We start from the raw sequence: 20,002 nt of genomic DNA on the forward strand, positions 1-20,002 counted from the left end.
CTGAGACGAGATCTCTAAGATCTGAGATCACTGAGAGAGAGAGAGGGGAGGGAGGGAGGGAAGGGTGGGGAGAAATGTTGCCACTGCTTTCTATCGCCACCAGCCCACCACTGCTGCCACCGCCGCCGGTGAACATCATCAGTGAGCATTTCCTCCTCTTTTTTCCTTTTTTTTTTCTTCACTATCTTTTCTTTCCATTCCTAGCCGATAATTACCCCCACTTTTTTCTTAATATATATATATATATATATGTCTCAACCATTCAACTCAGATGGTCAAACCATTGACTCAAAAATTGGTGATCAAAACAATTTCATTTCTGGATCGATTTTTAAAACCTTAATCTTTGTTGGTCTGACCACAATTATTCGTTTGATTTTAACCCTATAAAATCTGCTATTTGCTTCTTAGATTTGAGATATATTGCATGCCACTTGGGACAGCCTGCTTTTATGTTGCTTTTGCCAAGAGAATTACAATCTTGGGCTTTTGGCAAGTAATTGACATCTGGCTACTTTTGGAAACAATAAGAAGTTCGACTCTATGAATGTGTTGGTGTCTCGGTGGCCGTCTCATAGCCATAGTTTCATTACCACTTAGGGCGAGTTTCTGTGACACTAGAGGATGCCTGTTCTTTGACTGGTCTTCCTGGTATTGGTAATGCTCTTATTGTGTACCCGTCGGAGTTCAAAGCATCGATACTTATCTCAGCACGATACGTATTATATTGGGAGCTTTCTGATACGTTACTATAGAGAGTGTATCGGGGTTTTGACTAGAGGTATAAAATGGGTCGGCCGAGTGTATAAAATGGGCCGTGCCGTGCTGGCCCGGCATGGCCCATGGGCAGCCCGTGCAAAATGCGGGATATGCCATGTTGGCCCGCGGGCTATGCCGCCCTCCCTAGTGAACGTTGTTTGATGCCATAGTGAATGATCAAATAAGAGAAAGTGATCTTGTGAGCACCAACTTCTGTTACCAAGAGATGGAAAGGATTGAAGGGTGTATCCGTGAAGCTGGCCGCCGCTCTTTGGTTGTCGAGTTGGGGAAGAAGATGAATAGTTATCTTTTTCATTTTTTATTTTCAAAAAATGTTTTATAAAATTATAAGAGGACAAAGTTCGGTTTAATTTTTTGGCACATGTGAGACGGGTGTGCATGAGAACCACGACGTGTTAAAATTCGATTGGAAGTACACCCCAGCATACACGAAACCAATTGCAGGAAATCCGGACCCGTCAAAAGTCATGATTTTGCGGATTAAGCGCATCGCACAATAGAGGATTGGAGGAAAACTCAAATACAAAACACAAATATTTTGGACTGCTTCCCTTGGTTAGCAATTGGCATTGCATTTTAATTTTCCCAATATATTTTTAACACTTACCAGCTCACCTGATTGATGATGATACAGTTATACACATACACTCAAAACTTAAAACTTAAAACATCTACCATATTCATCTTTCTTAATTCTTAACTAGTGAATGACGCGGGGAACTTAATAATATATATATGAATAAATATTAATAATTTTTATTACTATTTTTTATTATTATTTATAAACTGCCATTTTTTAAGATATTCATACAATCTATGGGTCCACATAAATTGACTCTTATATGTCAAACCCATAAAATTATACAGGTCATTAAATTCAACTTGAACTATTTATTATTTTAATTTAACCATTATTGTTATTATTATTTTTATTATTATTATTATTTAATTTAAAATTTTTGTTATATAGTAATAATAATAATTAAATTTGTAATTATTTAAATATTTACTTAAAATATTTTTTTTCCAACCGAGTATAATTATTATATAATAAATTTGTTAATTCATATTTTGCATTTAAGAATAAACATTAATTATTTGACTTAACAATTTTAATGACTTTTAATAAATATTGATTCTTATTTAAGGTTTAATTATTGTATTTGGTAATTATTATGGGGCATGTTTTGAATAAACATTAATGATAACTGATGATTGTTATTTTTTTATTATTTACTTAATTAAGTATTTATGATTGTTATTATTATTAATTATTTTTATAAATAATTGGTTGTTATTATTATTTACTTAATCCAGTAATTTTCAACAATTAATTATTTGATTTAATTTGAATTATTTCATTTTTTTAATTATTTATAATAGACATTTAGGGTAAGCTCATTATTTGATTTAAGAGATTTACCATGTTTTATCTAGACAATGACCCCGTACTAAGGGGCAACTACAGTATCATTTAATTTGAAATTTACTATTTAACAATAAAAAATCAATGTCTTGTTGAGCAACCCACCCCCAAAAAAGTATCAATAACTTTGAAATCATTAATCTATTTATAAAATAGTAAAATTAGATGAATGTTTACAACAATCTCACCAATACTGCTTAATATTTAGGGGCATATGAATGGATAAAAAGCATTTAAATGATATACATTCAAAGAGGCAAAAAAGGAAGAAAATCATTCAAAGAACTGCTAAGAAAAATAGTCCATGCCAAACCACATTTGAAGATGCATCCATCCTCTGAAGTAAGAGATGAAAAATATATGACTACAACCAAATCATCATCATGTATGGCTACAATCAACTGATAATATAATTAGGACTCCAAAGCCCATCCAACAAAAGAAACATGAAAAAAAAGGAGAATAATGAGACCATCCTAAGTATGGAAGTCACATCCAAGTTAAGTGGCAACACTTCTTTTGGTCAATCATGGTTATGGATTTTAAGTCTAAATTCCCCATAGTGCAACTGGCTTGAATTTATCTTTAGGAAAAAGGTAGGGAATCTTGTACATAACCTAATGGTATGTTTGAATTATAGGAATTGGGAGATAAAAATAGAAAATGTAGGTTGAAATTATAATTTTGGGCATGTTGATGTGTCAAATTCAAGTGAATTAGAATAGTCATAGATTTTTTAGTTCATTCATTTAGTTGTAATTTGAATATTTTTTTATTCCATGTCTTTATTGAGTAATATAGATTAATAATATATTAATAATTATGAAATCAATAATAATAATAAATATATTATTATTACTATTATTTACTAATATTATATTCTTATTATGTGTGCATTGATTTTGAAATAAGTAATATTAAACTATTATTATTATTATCTTTATTATGAAGTAATTAATTTGTTATAATTACAATTTTTAATTAATTCCTAAAATAGTAATTGCTTTTATAATTCTTTTAGTTTATAATTCTTTTAGAAGAAACACCAATAACATGCTAAATGTGTGAATATGTTTTTCTTTTGCCAATTGGAAGCAACATTTACTTCTTTTGTCTTCTTATTGTAACTCAGTTGCTCTTTCAATGTATGATAGCTGATTCAATCAATGAAATAATATCTAAACAATTTGTTTGGGATTTCATTTATGATAGACAAACCAAAACACAGATGTACATTAGAGACTATTTAATCAGGACACAAACAAATAGATCTGCATAAAACACAAAATACAAATGTAGGATAAAATGTGAATGGCCTTTGTCCGAAGAAAATGAAAATGCCGAGTGCAAGAAATCACTCTTCGAGATATAGGTATCACAAATAACTATGTCACGTGCATATAGTCCAGTATGAAATGGAAGAAACGTAGACATACTTGGCCAATCCCCCCAAAAAGCTCTCTTAGCTCTTCAATAGTCACATCCGATGGCAGATTGGAGATGTAGATTCTTGAGTTGTCGCAAGAATCCCCACAATTCTCATCGCATTCATTGACCTTAGCTGGAGGTTCAGCTGGAGAACCACCATAGCCACCACCTGAGTGTCGGGGGCACCACCATATCCACCATCATACCCAGCCGGTGGACCTCTGCGACTACTTCCGCGTGTATCAACCGGGGCACGCCACCATAACTATTTGGAGGGGCACCATAGGATGGGGATAGGAATTAGGACCACCAATGTATCTGGTAGGAGGAGGTAGGGGTGGATTCGAGCCGAGCCGAGCCGAGTCGAATACTATTAAGTTCGAGCTTGGCTCGAGACTGTTCTACAAGACTCAAGTTCGAGTCAGAATCTTGAGTATAAGCTTGGTTCGAGTAAAAAATTCATAAGTTCGAGTTCGATTTTGAGAAAAAATATTTTATAAAAATAAAAAATTATATATAAAAATATTTTTTATTTTATATTTAAAATTTTAAGAATTAATATATATATATATATATATATATATATATATATATATATATTTAAGCTGGCTCGCGAGCCGAGCTCTAATAAGCTCAAGCTCAGCTCATTTAATAACCAAGCTAATGAATCGGACTCGAACTTAGTTGAAACCGAACCGAATTCAAACAACTCGTAAAAAACTCAACTCGTGCCACCCCTAAGAGGAGGAATTGCTTCCGTTCCATAATTACTATTTCTACCATAAGAATCGGGTGAGGAGGATAATTTCCACTACCACCATCCTAGGATCCCGATGCAGGCATAGCCATCTGACCCTAACTACCATCTTCTCTTCCTTGACCACCAACATAAGAGCCACCTCTAACTAAATTACAGTTTGGATATAGGGGGTACTGATGAATTAGTTGGAACAAATATTTTGAAATTCAAATAAAATTAACTATTGGGTTTTTTTTCTTGAAAATTGGCAATGTGGGCTTACCCACACATACCAAACTGTACGTTTATGACAAATTACTCAAGTCTAAACAATCAATTCATTTAACATATTGTCATTTTTTCTTAGAAGAGATTGAAAGTTGGATGAAGTTGCAGACTTCTGAGATGCAAACCTCTCCAAATGTGCAGAAAGATAGATGGTTCGGTTGGATGAAGTTGCATATTGTTCAGAGATGAAAATTAAAATGTTGCATATTCTCCCTTTTATTTAAGGAAAGAAAGAGTGGGAGCTTCCCACTCACTTTTTTTTGTTAAAAAGAGTTTGAATGACACGTTACTTTGCATGGTCGTGGGCTGTGTTCTTGAATGGCCACTTCTCAGATTATTGACACGTCTACTTTTTCTTATAACATTTGGAAGACCGCTACTCAGATTGTTCTTAATTTTGCAAATTACTGGGAGGACAATTGTCTTACAATAGGGCTGCCTTGTGTCCGACTAGAAGGGGGTTTGACCTGATATATATTTCATCTTCTACACTTGTATCCTCTTCCAAGTTAATCGGCGTTTCAGACTGGTGTGGCTCCCAATGGATGGCATGGCCATATCTACTGACCACAATAGACTGGCCACTCCACTAGGTGTGCTTATAAAAAACTGAAAATCTGAAAAATCAAATGAAAAAATGCGATTAATCGAATCAATTGGTATATATATTTATTATATATGTGTTATATATATTATATAAAAAACTGAAAATTTGAAAAAACAAATTGGTCAAAAACCAAAACCGGTCAACCGGTTAAGCAGTGATACCGATTCGGTTTTAGTTTTGGTTTTGATTTCAGAAAAGAGCTAATGATTCAATTAACTGAAACATGAGCACCCCTTCTAGCCACAAAGCCGTAGAGCTGCACACTGGGAACATCTCTCATAGGAGTTCGGGTTTGTTGATCACAGCACATTGCTGGTCATTAGTCAATGCGTTGTGGTCAACATTATCCGCACTCTCTCATATTTGAATTCTGTCTTCATGGAAGATGTTCCCAATGTGCAGTGGTATGGTATTGTGGTCAGCTGATCCTAACTCTTCGAACAAGTCATCTTCAGTAGAGATCAAAGGTGGTAAGCAAATATTGAATATCAAAAGCTAGAGAGAGGAGGAATCATATTATTTTTCTTGAGATGCCATAATTGAGCTTGTATTATGTGATAATATTACATATACAGGGGGGTACACCACCATATTTGGAGATCCAAACAATTGCCTGGCCAAGAAAAAAGGCCTAATAAATTGAAATCAGGGTAAAAAAGAGTGACAGAAAAACTGGACAGTTATACCACTTTAACTCCACTAGGTCGTTTTCCTTCCATTGCATCCTTCTTATTACGGCAATCAGCACAGAGGAAAGGACCTTGCCAAGGTTTTGAGTTGGTGGAAAAGATGGAACCAGCATGAACCGAAATCCCCTCACTTGGGGCAAGGTCAACTTGACAAACAGCACATGTGAAAAGATCAGATGTCGACTGCCCCATAGATGACTCATTCCCAAGTCTGATTTCCATAATCATAATAAATAAAGTACAGGAACATTGTTAGTGTGAAGTAAATAATAAAAAGACGTGACAAAATACTGAGCAATTGATACAATACCATGAAATAAGTAATGAGAAGCAAATGGGAAGCTGGATTCATCATATCAAGGTGATACCTAAGACAGCAGAATAGAGATCCTAGAGGAAATCATCGTCATACCAAACATGGCACACTCTGGTGTCTTTTCTAACAGGAACCAACATTATCAGAGCATCTTAGTTGTTACAATTCAATGCCCTGGGATTTGGAATAGAAATGGGTGTCTAATGCAGTAATTCTCTCTTTACCTTGTTTAGGGGTTCTTCTGGTGATGGGAGATAACAATACAGAGATTCGATACGAAATTGATTTTGGACCTGTTGGGGTCTTATCACTTTCAATTCTGGTGTTGGGCTTCATTGGGCAAAGGAAGACAATTTGAGTGGTTACTGATGAAGAATAAAGATAAAGAAGTAGAGAGCTTGCTGTCTACCAGACCAGAATGATTAAAAGATTATGAAGAAATAGAAGAACCCGTGCTGCTCTTGTAATTTACAATAACAATGACTCAATGTATAGACTCAATATAAGGGCTCAGATTACTTTAAATGTAAGAAACAATGTCTGATTACTTCAAAACAAAGGCAAACTGTTATGGACGCATTCCTCGGGAAAAAGTATCATCGCCGCCGGTAGCAACAGGAGCCTGACCCACCGCCAGCAGCAGCAGTGATTCAATGATCCTCGTCCTACCCAGTTCGGCAACAACAGATTAGATTAGATCATCTTGCTTGTTCTTATCTTATTCTATTGCTCTTATCTTATCTTATTAGTGGATTATCAAATTAGGATTAACTTATCTTATCCTTAGCAAGATAGAACTGGAAGTCTTGCCCTAAGATTATGACTCTTGTAATCTCCTATTTAAGGAGACACCATTATTGAATGAGATATCGAATATTCAGTTAAAGAAGTGAGCTAGGAGAGTTTGGTGATCTCTTGAACAAATCACCAAGGTGCCAAGATAGGTTCATCAAGAGCAGGAAGGAACAAGGGAAAACAGGAGGTTTTCCCCGTGGACCGACCCGTGACGAGATCCTATTCTCGGGCCCTCAACAACTTGGTATCAGAGCAAGGCGTCATGGGAGATCTGGAGCAGCTGCCATCCAGGGTCCACGACCTCGAGCACCAACTCGTGGAGACCAGTTCAGAAGTACGTGAGATCAAAGACGAGGTAAGGGAGCTACGACGTCTGATAGAGTTGTTCCTTTCTAACAAGGAAAGGAACACGGAAGGAGGGACAGCCACTAGCGACCGCCAACCAGATCTGCCGGAGTCTTCCGGCGAACAGCAGTCCGTTAGCCAAGGAGCCACAATCATCCCCAAGTACAGCAGGTTGGAATTCCCGTCGTACAACAGCAACGGAGACCCCTTGGGCTGGCTATATCGGTGCAAGCAGTTTTTTTCGGAATCAGCGGACAGATGACCAGGATAAGGTAAGTCTCGCCGCCTTTCATTTAACAGAGGAAGCACAACTTTGGTTTTATCGGTTAGAGCAAGAAGAACCCGGGCTCGGTTGGCCCCAGTTTAAGTCCTATTGCCTCCTTCGGTTCAGACCCCCACTGACCAGCAACCCCCTAGGTGAGCTAATTAACCTTAAACAGACCGGAATGGTGGCAGAATACCAGCGCCAGTTCCAAACCCTCCTCGCGAGGGCATCCTCCGTGCGACCGGACCAGCAGGTGGACATGTTCACAACAGGGTTAGTAGAACCCCTGCGGGTGGATGTCGAGCGCAAGCTGTAGCTCAGCCATGAACTTAGCCCACGCGTTCGAGCACAAGCTGCAGCTCAGCCGCGGGACCTACAATGTGGGTCGTCCACCGAACTCATGGGCACCTCCAAAATCAGCGACAACGACCCCCTCTTCGGCAGCCAGCCGGGAACTGAGATCTCACACAACCGCCACCTCTACATCGGTGACAAGTGTAGGTAGCAACATGGCCGCTCCACCCATTAAGCGGTTGACCAAGGCAGAAATGGCAGAACACCAAGCGAGAGGCCAATGTTTCAACTGCGATGACCTCTACTCGGCAGGACATAGGTGCAAGAGGCTTTTTTGCTTCCTAGTCGATGAGCAAGAGGAGGAGGAAGAAGAGCCCGTCGTATTCGAGCCGGAGATCTCCCTCCACGCGATCACCGGTATTAAAACCTCTCAGACCATGCAGTTACAGGCACAGATAGCAGGTCAACCAGTGCACATTCTTGTCGATTCAGGTAGCACACACAACTTCATAAGTGAACAGGCCGCCCTTCAGTTAAAACTGCCAATGGAACGTCGGCCACGACTACAAGTAGCCGTCGCGAACAATGAACGAGTTCACAGTCCGGGAATCTGTAAGAGCGTCCTGCTACAGGTCAATTCTAAACTATTTTTTGCTGATTTATTTGCACTCTCCTTGGATGGGTTCGATGTTGTTCTTGGGGTCAAATGGTTAATTACCCTAGGCCCGATTTTATGGGACTTCAGTGCACTCACAATGACATTCCACCTAAATGGGAAGCAAGTTTCATGGCATGGTTGTAAGGTTAAAGAGAGAACACCACAGGTCCATTCACTTCAGACAGAACCGGCGACCATGGAAAGACTCCTCGCCGAGTTTTCAGATATGTTCCAGGAACCCAAGGGTCTCCCTCCTCCCCGAGCATGCGACCATCTAATTCCTTTGGTGGCAGGTTCAGAACCAGTCGCTGTCCGGCCTTATCGCTACCCTCACCTGCAGAAGGACGAGATAGAAAAGCAATGTACAGAGATGCTGAAACAAGGGATCATACGCAAGAGTCACTCTTCTTTCTCTTTGCCGGTTCTATTGGTGGCGAAGCAGGATGGATCTTGGAGGTTCTGTGTTGACTACAGAGAACTCAATGGCCGGACGATCAAGGACAAGTTCCCTATTCCCGTTGTGGGCGAACTGCTGGACGAGCTACATGGTGCTTAGTACTTCTCTAAGTTGGACCTCAGGTCCGGATACTTCCAAGTTCGCATGGCTCCCGGTGATGTGAAAAAGACTGCCTTTCGAACCCACCATGGCCACTTCGAATTTTTAGTCATGCCATTCGGTCTCTCCAATGCCCCATCCACATTTTAGTCATTGATGAACGAGGTATTTCAGCCCCATCTACGCAAATTTGCTTTAGGATTCTTTGATGACATCCTCGTTTATAACAAATCATGGGTAGAGCATGTGCACCATCTGCGGACACTTTTTGAGCTCCTGCACCAACACAAACTCTTCCTCAAACGGTCCAAGTGCTCCTTCGGGGAGCGACAGGTTCTTTATCTCGGCCACGTCATCCACAGGCAGGGTGTGACGGTTGATAGTTCCAAAATTCAGGCTATCAAGGACTGGACCAAGCCTCAATCAGCCAAGGCCTTATGCGAGTTCCTCGGATTTACAGGTTACTACCGCAAATTTGTACAAAATTATGGACTATTGGTAGCCCCGTTAACCAACCTGTTAAAGAAGAATTCCTTCCGGTGGGACAACGCAGCCGACGCAACTTTTCTAACACTGAGAAATGCCCTATCTTCCACCCCAGTCCTGCAATTACCAAATTTCGCTCTCGAATTTACAGTCGAGTGTGATGCCTCTGGAATGGGTATCGGGGCCGTGTTACAACAGCAAGGGCACCCAATTGCTTTCTTCAGTTGTAGACTGGGCTATCGGCACCTGAAACTTCCGACCTATGAGCGCGAACTAATCGGCCTAGCCCGAGCCGTCCAGCACTGGAGGCCGTATTTGTGGGGGCAGTCGTTCGTCGTCAAAACTGATCATTATAGCCTCAAATACCTATTGGAGCAACATCTCACCACTTCCCCTCAGCAGCATTGGGTTAGCAAACTGCTCGGGTTCGATTTCCGGGTGGAATACAAGGCGGGTTCCTCAAATCGCATAGTTGATGCCCTGTCTAGGCGAGATGAAAACGCAATGGCTCTGTGTGCAATTTCCCAACCCCAGATCACCCTGTTAGACGACATTAAGAAGGCAACACCATAGTCTCTGGAATGGTCACTCCTAGTCCAGAAGATCCAGTCTGGCGCTGCCAACTCCAATTGGTCGCTTCACGACAAGTTGGTACTATATAAAGGCCGGGTACATCTTCCGCCTGGCTCCCCGTTGATTTCCACCATCATCACCGATGTCCATAACTCCACCGATGAAGGCATTCAGAAGATGCTACACCGCGTCCGGGCTGATTTCTATTGGCAGGGTATGAAGACTTCTATTTGGGATTTTGTTCAGAATTGCTCCACGTGTCAACAGCATAAATGGGAAAACCTACACCCAGCAAGCCTCCTTCAGCCCCTTTCGATCCCGACACAGATCTAGGTCGACATTTCCATGGACTTCATTGAGGGACTACCCAAGGTAGGTGGCAAATCAGTCCTCTTCGTGGTAGTAGATCGCTTCTCTAAGTATGCCCACTTCATCCCTCTATCACATCCGTACAGTGCCACTTCAGTTGCCCTCGCCTTCTTTACACATGTTTTCTGCTTACATGGGTTACCAAAATCCATCGTCAGCGATAGGGATCCGGTTTTCACTAGTGCCTTCTGGAAGGAGTTATTCAGACTGCACGACACCACCCTGGCCTTCTCCTCAGCTTATCATCCACAGACCGACGGTCAGACAGAGGTGGTCAACCGCACGATCGAGATGTATCTCCGTTGCTTCATAGGGGATCAACCGCGACGGTGGGTGGATTGGTTTCCTTGGGCCGAGTACTATTACAACACGGCCTACCATTCTTCCCTTGGCATGACTCCCTTTCACGTCGTTTATGGCCGGGACCCTCCTTGCTTGCTGTCCTATGAGCCCGGTTCTACTCGTTTGGAAGAAATTGATCACTCCTTACAAGAACGCGATGCCCTCCTAGCGACATCCACCTTCGCTTACAGCAGGCCTAGCTCCGAATGAAGCTCAATCATGACAAGCACCACCGGAACTGTCGTTCGAACTAGGACAATTTGTTTGGTTAAAACTCCAGCCCTACCGGCAACGCTTCTTGTGCCACAAGGCTGCCCCGAAACTGGCCCCTAAGTTCTATGGGCCCTTCAAAGTTCTACGGCGGATTGGCAGTGTGGCCTACCAGCTGGAATTGATAGAGAACAGCCGGATTCATGATGTTTTCCACATCTCCTTGCTGAAACCATTTACGGGTGATCCTCCGGACCAAGTCCCCTCCCTACCGCCCTTGAAAGATGGCAAACTTGTTCCCCAGCCTAAGGCTCTCGCCCACTCTCGTTTCAATCGAGGAATTCTTGAAGTCTTGGTGAAATGGGGTAGCTTACCATCGGCTGAAGCTACCTGGATTCCATTGGCAGAGTTCTAAGCCACGTATCCAGAGTTCGAGCTTGAGGACAAGCTCTTAGTCCAGGAGGGGAGTAATGTTATGGACGCATTCCTCGGGAAAAAGTATCATCGCCGCCGTCAGCAACAGGAGCCTGACCCACCGCCAGCAGCAGCAGTGATTCAATGATCCTCGTCCTACCCAGTTCGGCAACAACAGATTAGATTAGATCATCTTGCTTTTTCTTATCTAATTCTATTGCTCTTGTCTTATCTTATTAGTGGATTATCAGATTAGGATTAACTTATCTTATCCTTAGCAAGATAGAACTGGAAGTCTCCCTATTCAGCAAGGAGACTCCCTAAGATTAGGACTCTTGTAATCTCCTATTTAAGGAGACACCATTATTGAATGAGATATCGAATATTCAGTTAAAGAAGTGAGTTAGGAGAGTTTGGTGATCTCTTGAACAAATCACCAAGGTGCCAAGATAGGTTCATCAAGAGCAGGAAGGAACAAGGGAAAACAGGAGGTTTTCCCCGTGGACCGACCCATGACGAGATCCTATTCTCAGGCCCTCAACACAAACCTATTGATAACCCACTGAGAAACCTAAATAAAAACTCTTACTCATAAACAATTCTAGTGACTCATTATTAATCCAACTAAAACTAAACAAACCAAAAAGAACTCCAATAAAGACCAATAGAAAGACTGGAATCTCACCAAAAAGTGACACCCTTTTCGAAAAACAGACCTAACTCTCTCAAAACACGCTAGAATTACAATATATATTAATCTGATTGGATAGATAACTAAACAACCGGTCTAGTGACACCGAAATCATGAAAAACATTGAACTCATGAAAGTTAGGCTAAAAGAAAAATTCATGTAATTCTAACTTCAACTTCCAACACTCTCTAGAAGGGGATTCAAAGGTGGTCATAGACTGGCTGATGAATCATGAAGAGGCTCTATGGACATATAGAAATGAAATTAAGAGGATTAGATGGTTGACAAGGACTATGGTTGTGAAGGTGCAGTGGATTCAAAGATCAGCCAACTCTCTGGCTGACACTCAAGCTAAGCAAGGGGTAATATGTAGACGTGGACTGTCTAAAATATTTTTACCCTTTAAGATGATTAACCTTACCTCCAATACACTGAACTAGAAATTGAATAAATCAATATCTTGAGCACCCAAAAATTTAAGAAATTCCCATTGGTGTAGGCATAGGAAGAAAACTGATTTCTTTCTCCATGGATTCTTTCCTTGTTTCAGAAAAAGGATTATTCCATTGTATCCATCATCAGAAAGGCTATAAAACAGTTTAGCAGGTGTCATCTCAATGATGCAAACCACACGTCAGGGAAGGGTAATGCTAACATAGTCCAAAATCCTGGAATTGTGTTCTAGTAGACATAAAGATCTAGCAAAATTGCATGAACTATTCAGTCAACTCAGCTTCCAACATGCGTGTGTCAAAAATGATTGTCTTTGCACCTTTGCCCTCAACTAATGCTACACAATAATCTCCTAGGTGGATCCATAGTAAGCAATGAACTGGTGTTTCAGAGAACCACCTATGGTAATGTGGTTTGTATTTCATTTAGCATATTCTATGTGTACACATACACACATACATATTAATTATCCAATTGCAGTGCAGATTTTCCTTTTTATTCTCTGCAGTAATAGCCCTCTTGGTTTCAAAATCGAACAGCGACTGAGAAGTCATTACTTTCTTTATTAGCAGATGAAATGTGTTAGGATGTCTAAACTTGTCATTTGTTAGGTTTTTTCTTAAATTAGCAGGTCTATATGGTCAAATATCAAGTTTATTACTTTTTTTGATGGATAACATGAATGTTTCAAAAAAGTTATTTATCAAATTTATTATTTGTTTATCATAAAAAGTTACCAAGCTTTAGGCATTTAATTAAAATCAGGCCTTCCTCACCAGGCCCAATTAATAACAGAGTTAGTTCTGGGCCTGTTATTTACAGACCCATATGGTCTAGGTCAGCACCAGGTCTGCCTTGCCTAGTTTCCTATCAGGTAGGGACTGGATCTTGCTTGATCCAGCCCAGACCGAACTTATTAATGGATCTACTTCAATGTCACCAGGGTAAGCAACTAGAACGAATTAGACCCATTACCTATGCTCACCTTGGCATTTAGATAACAGTTAGAAAATAAACAAGCAATAGTTTGGTGCAATGGTACAATCTTGGGCTTACAAGTGCATGAATGCAAGTTTAAGTCTGAAAACAACCACTGTGTGCAATAAAATGCCAAGGTTATTTCTATATCTAGTCCACCCCTCCCAAGCCCAGATACAGATAGCCAGGGCCAGCACGGGATAATAGGCCTTCAGGAAATACAAAAGTAGTCCCTAGTAATCTTAAATCAAATTGAAACAAGTTTTTTTTGTACGAAAACCAGATGATAACACAAAAATACAAGCTCTACTGGAGGTCTTCAACGGTTCAAGTGTTCAACCACAGCCAAACTGGACCAGACAAGACTGTCATACTTGATCCAATTACACCATTTTCCATTGGAAAGTTCAATAATAAATACTTGGATGTTACTACATCACATGTGAAGTTGGTTGACAATCAGTAAAGAAATGTTACAAAAGCAAGAACAAATACATTAGGATGTTGCTTGGTTGAAATTTTCCTATTTAAGTTTGAAAGTATCATGGAAATCTTATAAGTTGGAAATTTCTGGTCTCAAGAGCTAATCTAGACAGAGGACCTGTAATGTGGCCTGGGGACCTAACTTGCCACTGTCACATATTTGCAGCATCCAGTTCCACCATCAGATGGACCTTACATAGTATCAGGTGGGCCAAAAATCAGTGTATACAGAAGAACAGAGCTGTTCAATTTTACCAGATTTAATTGGATGGGTGAGAGTTCTTTTTATAGTCAAAAACAAGCTCTATAGATCATCTGATTATGCTGCCTTTTGCATAGACAATATATTGGTTTAGACCCAATTGGTTGGTCCCAATACTTGACACATAGGACAGGTGGCAATTTATAGGAGCTCATACCCCACTCCAGATGCAAAACACTGCCTATTGCGAGAATCAAAATAAAGCTATCACTATTGCAATCTTCTAGATCACTTCTACCCAAGGAAAAAAATAACAAATAAATCAACTTCACTTTATTTGGCAGATACAAAGAAATCAAATATCAAAATAAAAAAAAGAAAAAAAAAGAACAGGAGAGAGAAAGAATACTAACCTTTCTGCTAGCATTGCTGAACCTTCTTCAAATAACTCTTCCACTATACCTACAGCTGATAACTTTTTGGCTAGTTTATTTGCAGAATCTTGTGATCTCTTTCTGAAGATAAGAGCTCTAAGCTTATTTTGCTTTTTGGGAGGGGTTAAAAGCAGCAATGGATTCTCTGGAGGAATTATGTCAACAATAATACAAGTTGTATCATCATTCAGCCCTCTCGTCCTCAAGGCTTCCTAAATAATGATCCATGGAATGATATAAAGCATTACACCACTTAATAACTTGATTTAACAACAAGCTTAGCATCAAATCAAAGTTTGATTTATCAATACATTAATCATATTGAAAAATAGAAATAAAGACACAACAATTAGATCTTATAGCGAAGTAAAAGGAGAAAATAGCAACAGATGAACTTAAATCACCTTGACAACTTGCCTGGCAGCAAGCTCTGCAGGCAACCCACGACAAGACTTGGCAGCCATCTCAGAAGATAGCGCATCCCAGATGCCATCAGAAGCAATAATGAGCCTTCCCCCTGCATTTGATAGCTGGTACACCAGAGAAGAATGTTAGAAACATAGAAGCATGATTAGGTTAGCATCATGATGGCCAAAACTAACCTGATGAATCAGAAATTAGGAAAAAAACTACAAGCCTATAAATACCCAAACAAAAATGGAAATTCAAAATTTCAGGCTCAGTAAAAAGATCGATACCTTCACTTGTTTAACATATGGTATCGGAACTATAAATTCCCCAACATCCATGTCACCAATGGACCTTGAAAGGCATAAACCCCCTGGCCAGCAACGGAGGGGACCGACCTGTACATATAGAATTTAAGCATATAAGTATCACGCTTTATCAAAATTGTAGAATAATGATAAAAAATTATGTACTCCTATAGAAAGCCTAAAAGCGGCAGTTCTTTATTTGAGATTTTAGTACACGTAAAAGAGTAAAACCAGGGCACCTCACCTCAACACCACCAACAATGCTAAGTCTTCCAACTTCACCTCCACTTGCAGTAACACGTTCTCTCCTGCAGTTACAGTTTAAGCTCCTTGCTTTCTAAAAGGAACTAAATAAAGATTCATAACATTAAAATAAAAGCACGTACTCTTCCACATTTTCTTCAAGCCTATGATCAACAGTTAAGATAGATACAGCACCACCCTGAGCATCTAAGATGCAACGTGAGTCCCCAACTGATGCAACTGTCACAGTCCACCCATCAACTATTACAAATGTAGCAGTTGTTCCGGAAGTTTCTCCTGGCAACAGTAAGATGATGAAAGCTGGCATTAGCATATCCTCAGAACATAAAAATGAATAAAATAGAAAGCAGAAACAAGCCAAGTGTGACAAAAATGATTAATCGCATGCCTCGATTCTGGAATTCCTTGTCAGTCTTCACGAACCCAGCAACTAATGCCCGAGGTAAGGCATGAAGCCACTCTTCCCGTCCAAGACCACGGGGTAATGCACCCAATACGTGATTTAACAAATTTTCCCTTGTAAAAATTGCTGCAGCATTCCCATTATGCCCATCAAAGATCTGAAAGTTGGTTCATCACATGAGTTACAAACAATCACATATATAGGATAGTAAAAAATCCATCAAATTACAACATAGGAAAGGGATTATGTGATAACTTGAACATATATTAACTGGAAAGCTTATCAATATATGATCATTGATAACTCAGTCATGATTTCCTTTTATTTATATTAAAAAATATTACAGAAGTTGCATTAAGACGAATAAAATTACTAGAATCAGGGAATAAGCTCTATATAACAATGAAAGTTTAGAGCCATGGCACTCCAAAGCAATCTGCAAAATCAACTGACACCTCTGATTTGAGATGGCCAATGAGAGACCCAACAGATAAAAAAAAGCTAAAACATAGCTCCGCACCTAAAGGCAGAGCCCCTACTTTGGTTGCAAATGCAAAAGCTATGATTTTCATATTATCCTAATTCCAAATATGGGTTTAAACTTAAACAAATTACCAACTTCAAGCGTATATTTATTTGAAGATAAGCCAACCATGACCTAATACTGACGTGTTTTTTGGTAAAATTAGGAGGAGCTACACAAGACGGGGGTAGCTCTGCCCCAAGCATCACAATTGCAAATGTACATTAGAGCACTAGGAAGAGCATAAATACGACCTAAGACTGAGTTCAAATGAGGAAATTAAGTTCCCAAATGCGGATATGCATGTTTTTGTAGCATTCGCGAGAGAAAACTAAAATCTTAAAAGTTTAGAAGAAAGGAATGGTTACATACTGCAAATACAGAAAAGGTAGAGGAAGAATTCCCTGTTACTCTCTGACAGTCTATTTTTATCAAGAAATAGTCCTCCCCTTTCCTAGACTGAGCAGCATAACCATATCTGACACTCGGCTTCTCCATCTTTTCGCTCTTCAACTCTCTGCTGATCAAGGCCGCAAGAGGAACTAGATCGTGCCGATCATGCCTACCATGCCGATCATGCCGATGCCGCCTCCCTTCTGCCGACGCCATATCAACCAAACCAGAGTTAAGTCTTTGGCTCAGGCCCACAGCCTCCAAAACATCAAAACCTTGGTTTTAACTTTTAAAGTGCAATCCAACTCCGTCATGATCTCATCATGACATCCCAAAACAACTCCATTAAATTGAAACCCATAACAGAAAATCCTTAAGAAATCTCCATTTCCGGATTAGTTCTCTTCCCCAACATCACCAATGTCCCACACTCCATTGAATGAGAAGCACACCAGTCCCTAATTAAACACAAAAACAACCAACATTTACCAAATCAATTACAACATCTCCAACCTGAACCAAATACTAAACTAGCGGAAGTAACTCAATAAACGTCAATGTACTTCAAATCGTAGCGAAAACAAATGAGCCCAGAAAAACAAAAAGAAACAACAAACCGTTGCAATTCAAGCAACTGCAAGCTCTGAATGAATCCATCGCATGGAGGACAAAATGTCGAACACTGCTACGACCCAGTCGATCAATTCAACTCGAAACGAAGTATAAAGAGAGTGAGAATTACCACGTCAAATCTCGATCGTCGCCGAGTCACAACACCTGCACCAGCCTGTAGAATGAATCCAAATGCAGATCTGATCGCAGTCACCACCCACAACTACAGCAATCCAACAAGAAGAAAACTCGATACCAAACGCAGAGTAGTGACGGCCTGACGGGATATGTACTGTAAAACTAAATAATCTAAGCATATATCCCAATTCAAAGAATTCCGCAGAAGGCACTGAAATTAATAATAATTAAAACACCCTCCTCCTTACGCCTCTAATTTCTTAGTTCAAACCAGACCAGGTCATCTGCATTGCACAAAAACACAGCCCCACCACCAAACCCAAAAAGAAAAGAAAGCTCAAAATGCTTTCCAAAATAAAACCAATAAAAAATTCTTCAAAAGAGAGAATTTTGGTTAGTTCAGACTTTAAAGGGCTAAAAAGCAAACTTTTTTATTCATGAAGAAACAAAGCGGCCCCTTTGCTGAGTAAGTAACGCAATTTCTGATCCTAACTATAGAACCCAAAAGCCATTTGTCCTAGAGAAACTGTACAGGGAAGGAAAGAAAGAAAAAACAACTTAAAATATATTTACAGTGGATTCAGATCTTGAGAAGGAGTTGTTATTATTATATTTTGGACGAAAACGTGGAAAGGCAAGAAAAACGGGGCCTGTTAAAAGGGTCCAAGGTATTTCTGTGTTTGTTCTCTGTTATGTTGTTCTGTTTTCTTGTGGGTTCGGTTGAATGAAAGCTGTTTTTTTTTTCTACCATAAAAAAAAAAAAAGGTTAAAAGGGTCCAAGGTAGGTTGATGTTAATGTGACCGCATCTTCTTCTAAACTAAACTAAACGAAACGTTTCTGTTCTGTTCTGTGCTGGTCTGTCTAGTGCTCTGCTCTTGTTTATTGTGTGGTTCTATGTTTCACTATTCACTTCGCTTTCACGCCAGAACTATTTTCCACTTCGTGGAAAAAAGCCACCACGTGCCGACCTTCTTCATGTGTTTCTGTCCCTGCAATCATATGATACTCCTAACGTGAGCCATATGCGCAGTTGGCACTTCGAATCACATTCTAGCCCATTACCCCATTTGGTGGGCCCAATTTTCACAACCCAAAAGTTTCACCAATCAGAAGGTAATGATATTCATCTATGGGACCCATATCACTGAGGATCATTGTAATGTGATGCATTGTGAAATAAAATAAAAATAAGAAAATTAAAAGAAAAAAATAAAAATCTGAAAATATGGCAGCTGTACATTCTGGCTGAGTTTGTAATTATACATGATTGTAGGGTTTAAGTATCCAATGGTGATCAAAAAATATTAATAAGTTCTAGCTGTTCTTGATGAGAATTTTTCAGATATATAATGATTTATGTAGCACAGTAGCAGTAGTTGTGAAGAATGTTGTTGGCATTTATTATTAGTCTTCAGTTGTAATTTAAAGAATTTTATATATTATAATAATTTATTGAAAATATAAGTGTTATAATAATCTTTTTCCTTATATTCTTCTTTCAATCAATGGCTAACAGCTCAAGATTTGGGGTATTATCAACCATGAGATCTTATGTTTAAGTAATTCCAAATCCAAAATGGAAAAAAAAAAGAAAGTCGACACCATCATGATGCAATAAATGTGGGCCATCATGTTTCAGTTGTAAATTGGCGCCCAAGTTCATCAGGGGAAGGGACCCACCTAGGGAACCAGGTGGGTCCACTAGTCGGTGGAGGATCTACATGCACATTGGCGTTGGGATCAATCCAACCTATTTCCTTATAAATATGGGTACACTACGGCAATCAGATTGTCTTAGCCTCTGTGAATGTGAATCCCAGTTAATTGAAGCACGCAGTATATCTGTTTTTCTGTTTTCATGTCCTCTTCTCTCATTTCCTGCAACTTCAACATTTAACTAAGTTAAGTTTAGTTTCTTGGTTGGAAAACAAGAGTGAGTTCCTATCAACCCTTACCAACTTCACTATTAAGGGTATGTGGAGGGATCCAATGACTTCAACCATTTATTTGTCGAACCCATTCCATCAATAATTCTGAGCAGTGGATAGACATTGAGGGGCCGTTCATGTGTCATCGTGCCTTTAAGACTATATATTGGCCCTACCCCCATGTACGTAACTCCACCTTGGA

General features: G+C 39.6%; 1 protein-coding gene across 5 annotated transcripts; it reads right to left on the bottom strand.

Annotated features, from left to right (window-relative positions):
- Window positions 1-5,749: 5,749 nt before the first annotated feature.
- LOC148863698 (putative protein phosphatase 2C 15) lies at window positions 5,750-18,776 on the bottom strand. 5 transcript variants are annotated; one of them, XM_088976755.1, is made up of 10 exons: window positions 18,445-18,654; window positions 17,864-18,155; window positions 17,101-17,579; window positions 16,191-16,362; window positions 15,925-16,078; window positions 15,783-15,846; window positions 15,521-15,628; window positions 15,227-15,352; window positions 14,802-15,034; window positions 5,750-6,168 (listed from the first exon to the last, which is right to left on the bottom strand). In XM_088976755.1, exons 3-10 carry the CDS (start codon window positions 17,335-17,337, stop codon window positions 5,949-5,951), a joined length of 1,314 nt encoding a protein of 437 aa, XP_088832881.1. In that variant the 5' UTR covers window positions 17,338-17,579; window positions 17,864-18,155; window positions 18,445-18,654; the 3' UTR covers window positions 5,750-5,948. The 5 variants fall into 5 exon arrangements, with proteins under 5 accessions (XP_088832881.1, XP_088832879.1, XP_088832878.1 ...); XM_088976753.1 differs by having other exon boundaries at window positions 17,739-18,155; window positions 18,445-18,635; XM_088976752.1 differs by having other exon boundaries at window positions 17,739-18,155; window positions 18,299-18,568.
- Window positions 18,777-20,002: the final 1,226 nt, after the last annotated feature.

The sequence above is a fragment of the Nelumbo lutea genome, chromosome 3 (assembly GCF_056320005.1).
Source record: "Nelumbo lutea isolate HS-2025 chromosome 3, American lotus-T2T, whole genome shotgun sequence".
NCBI lineage: Eukaryota > Viridiplantae > Streptophyta > Magnoliopsida > Proteales > Nelumbonaceae > Nelumbo > Nelumbo lutea.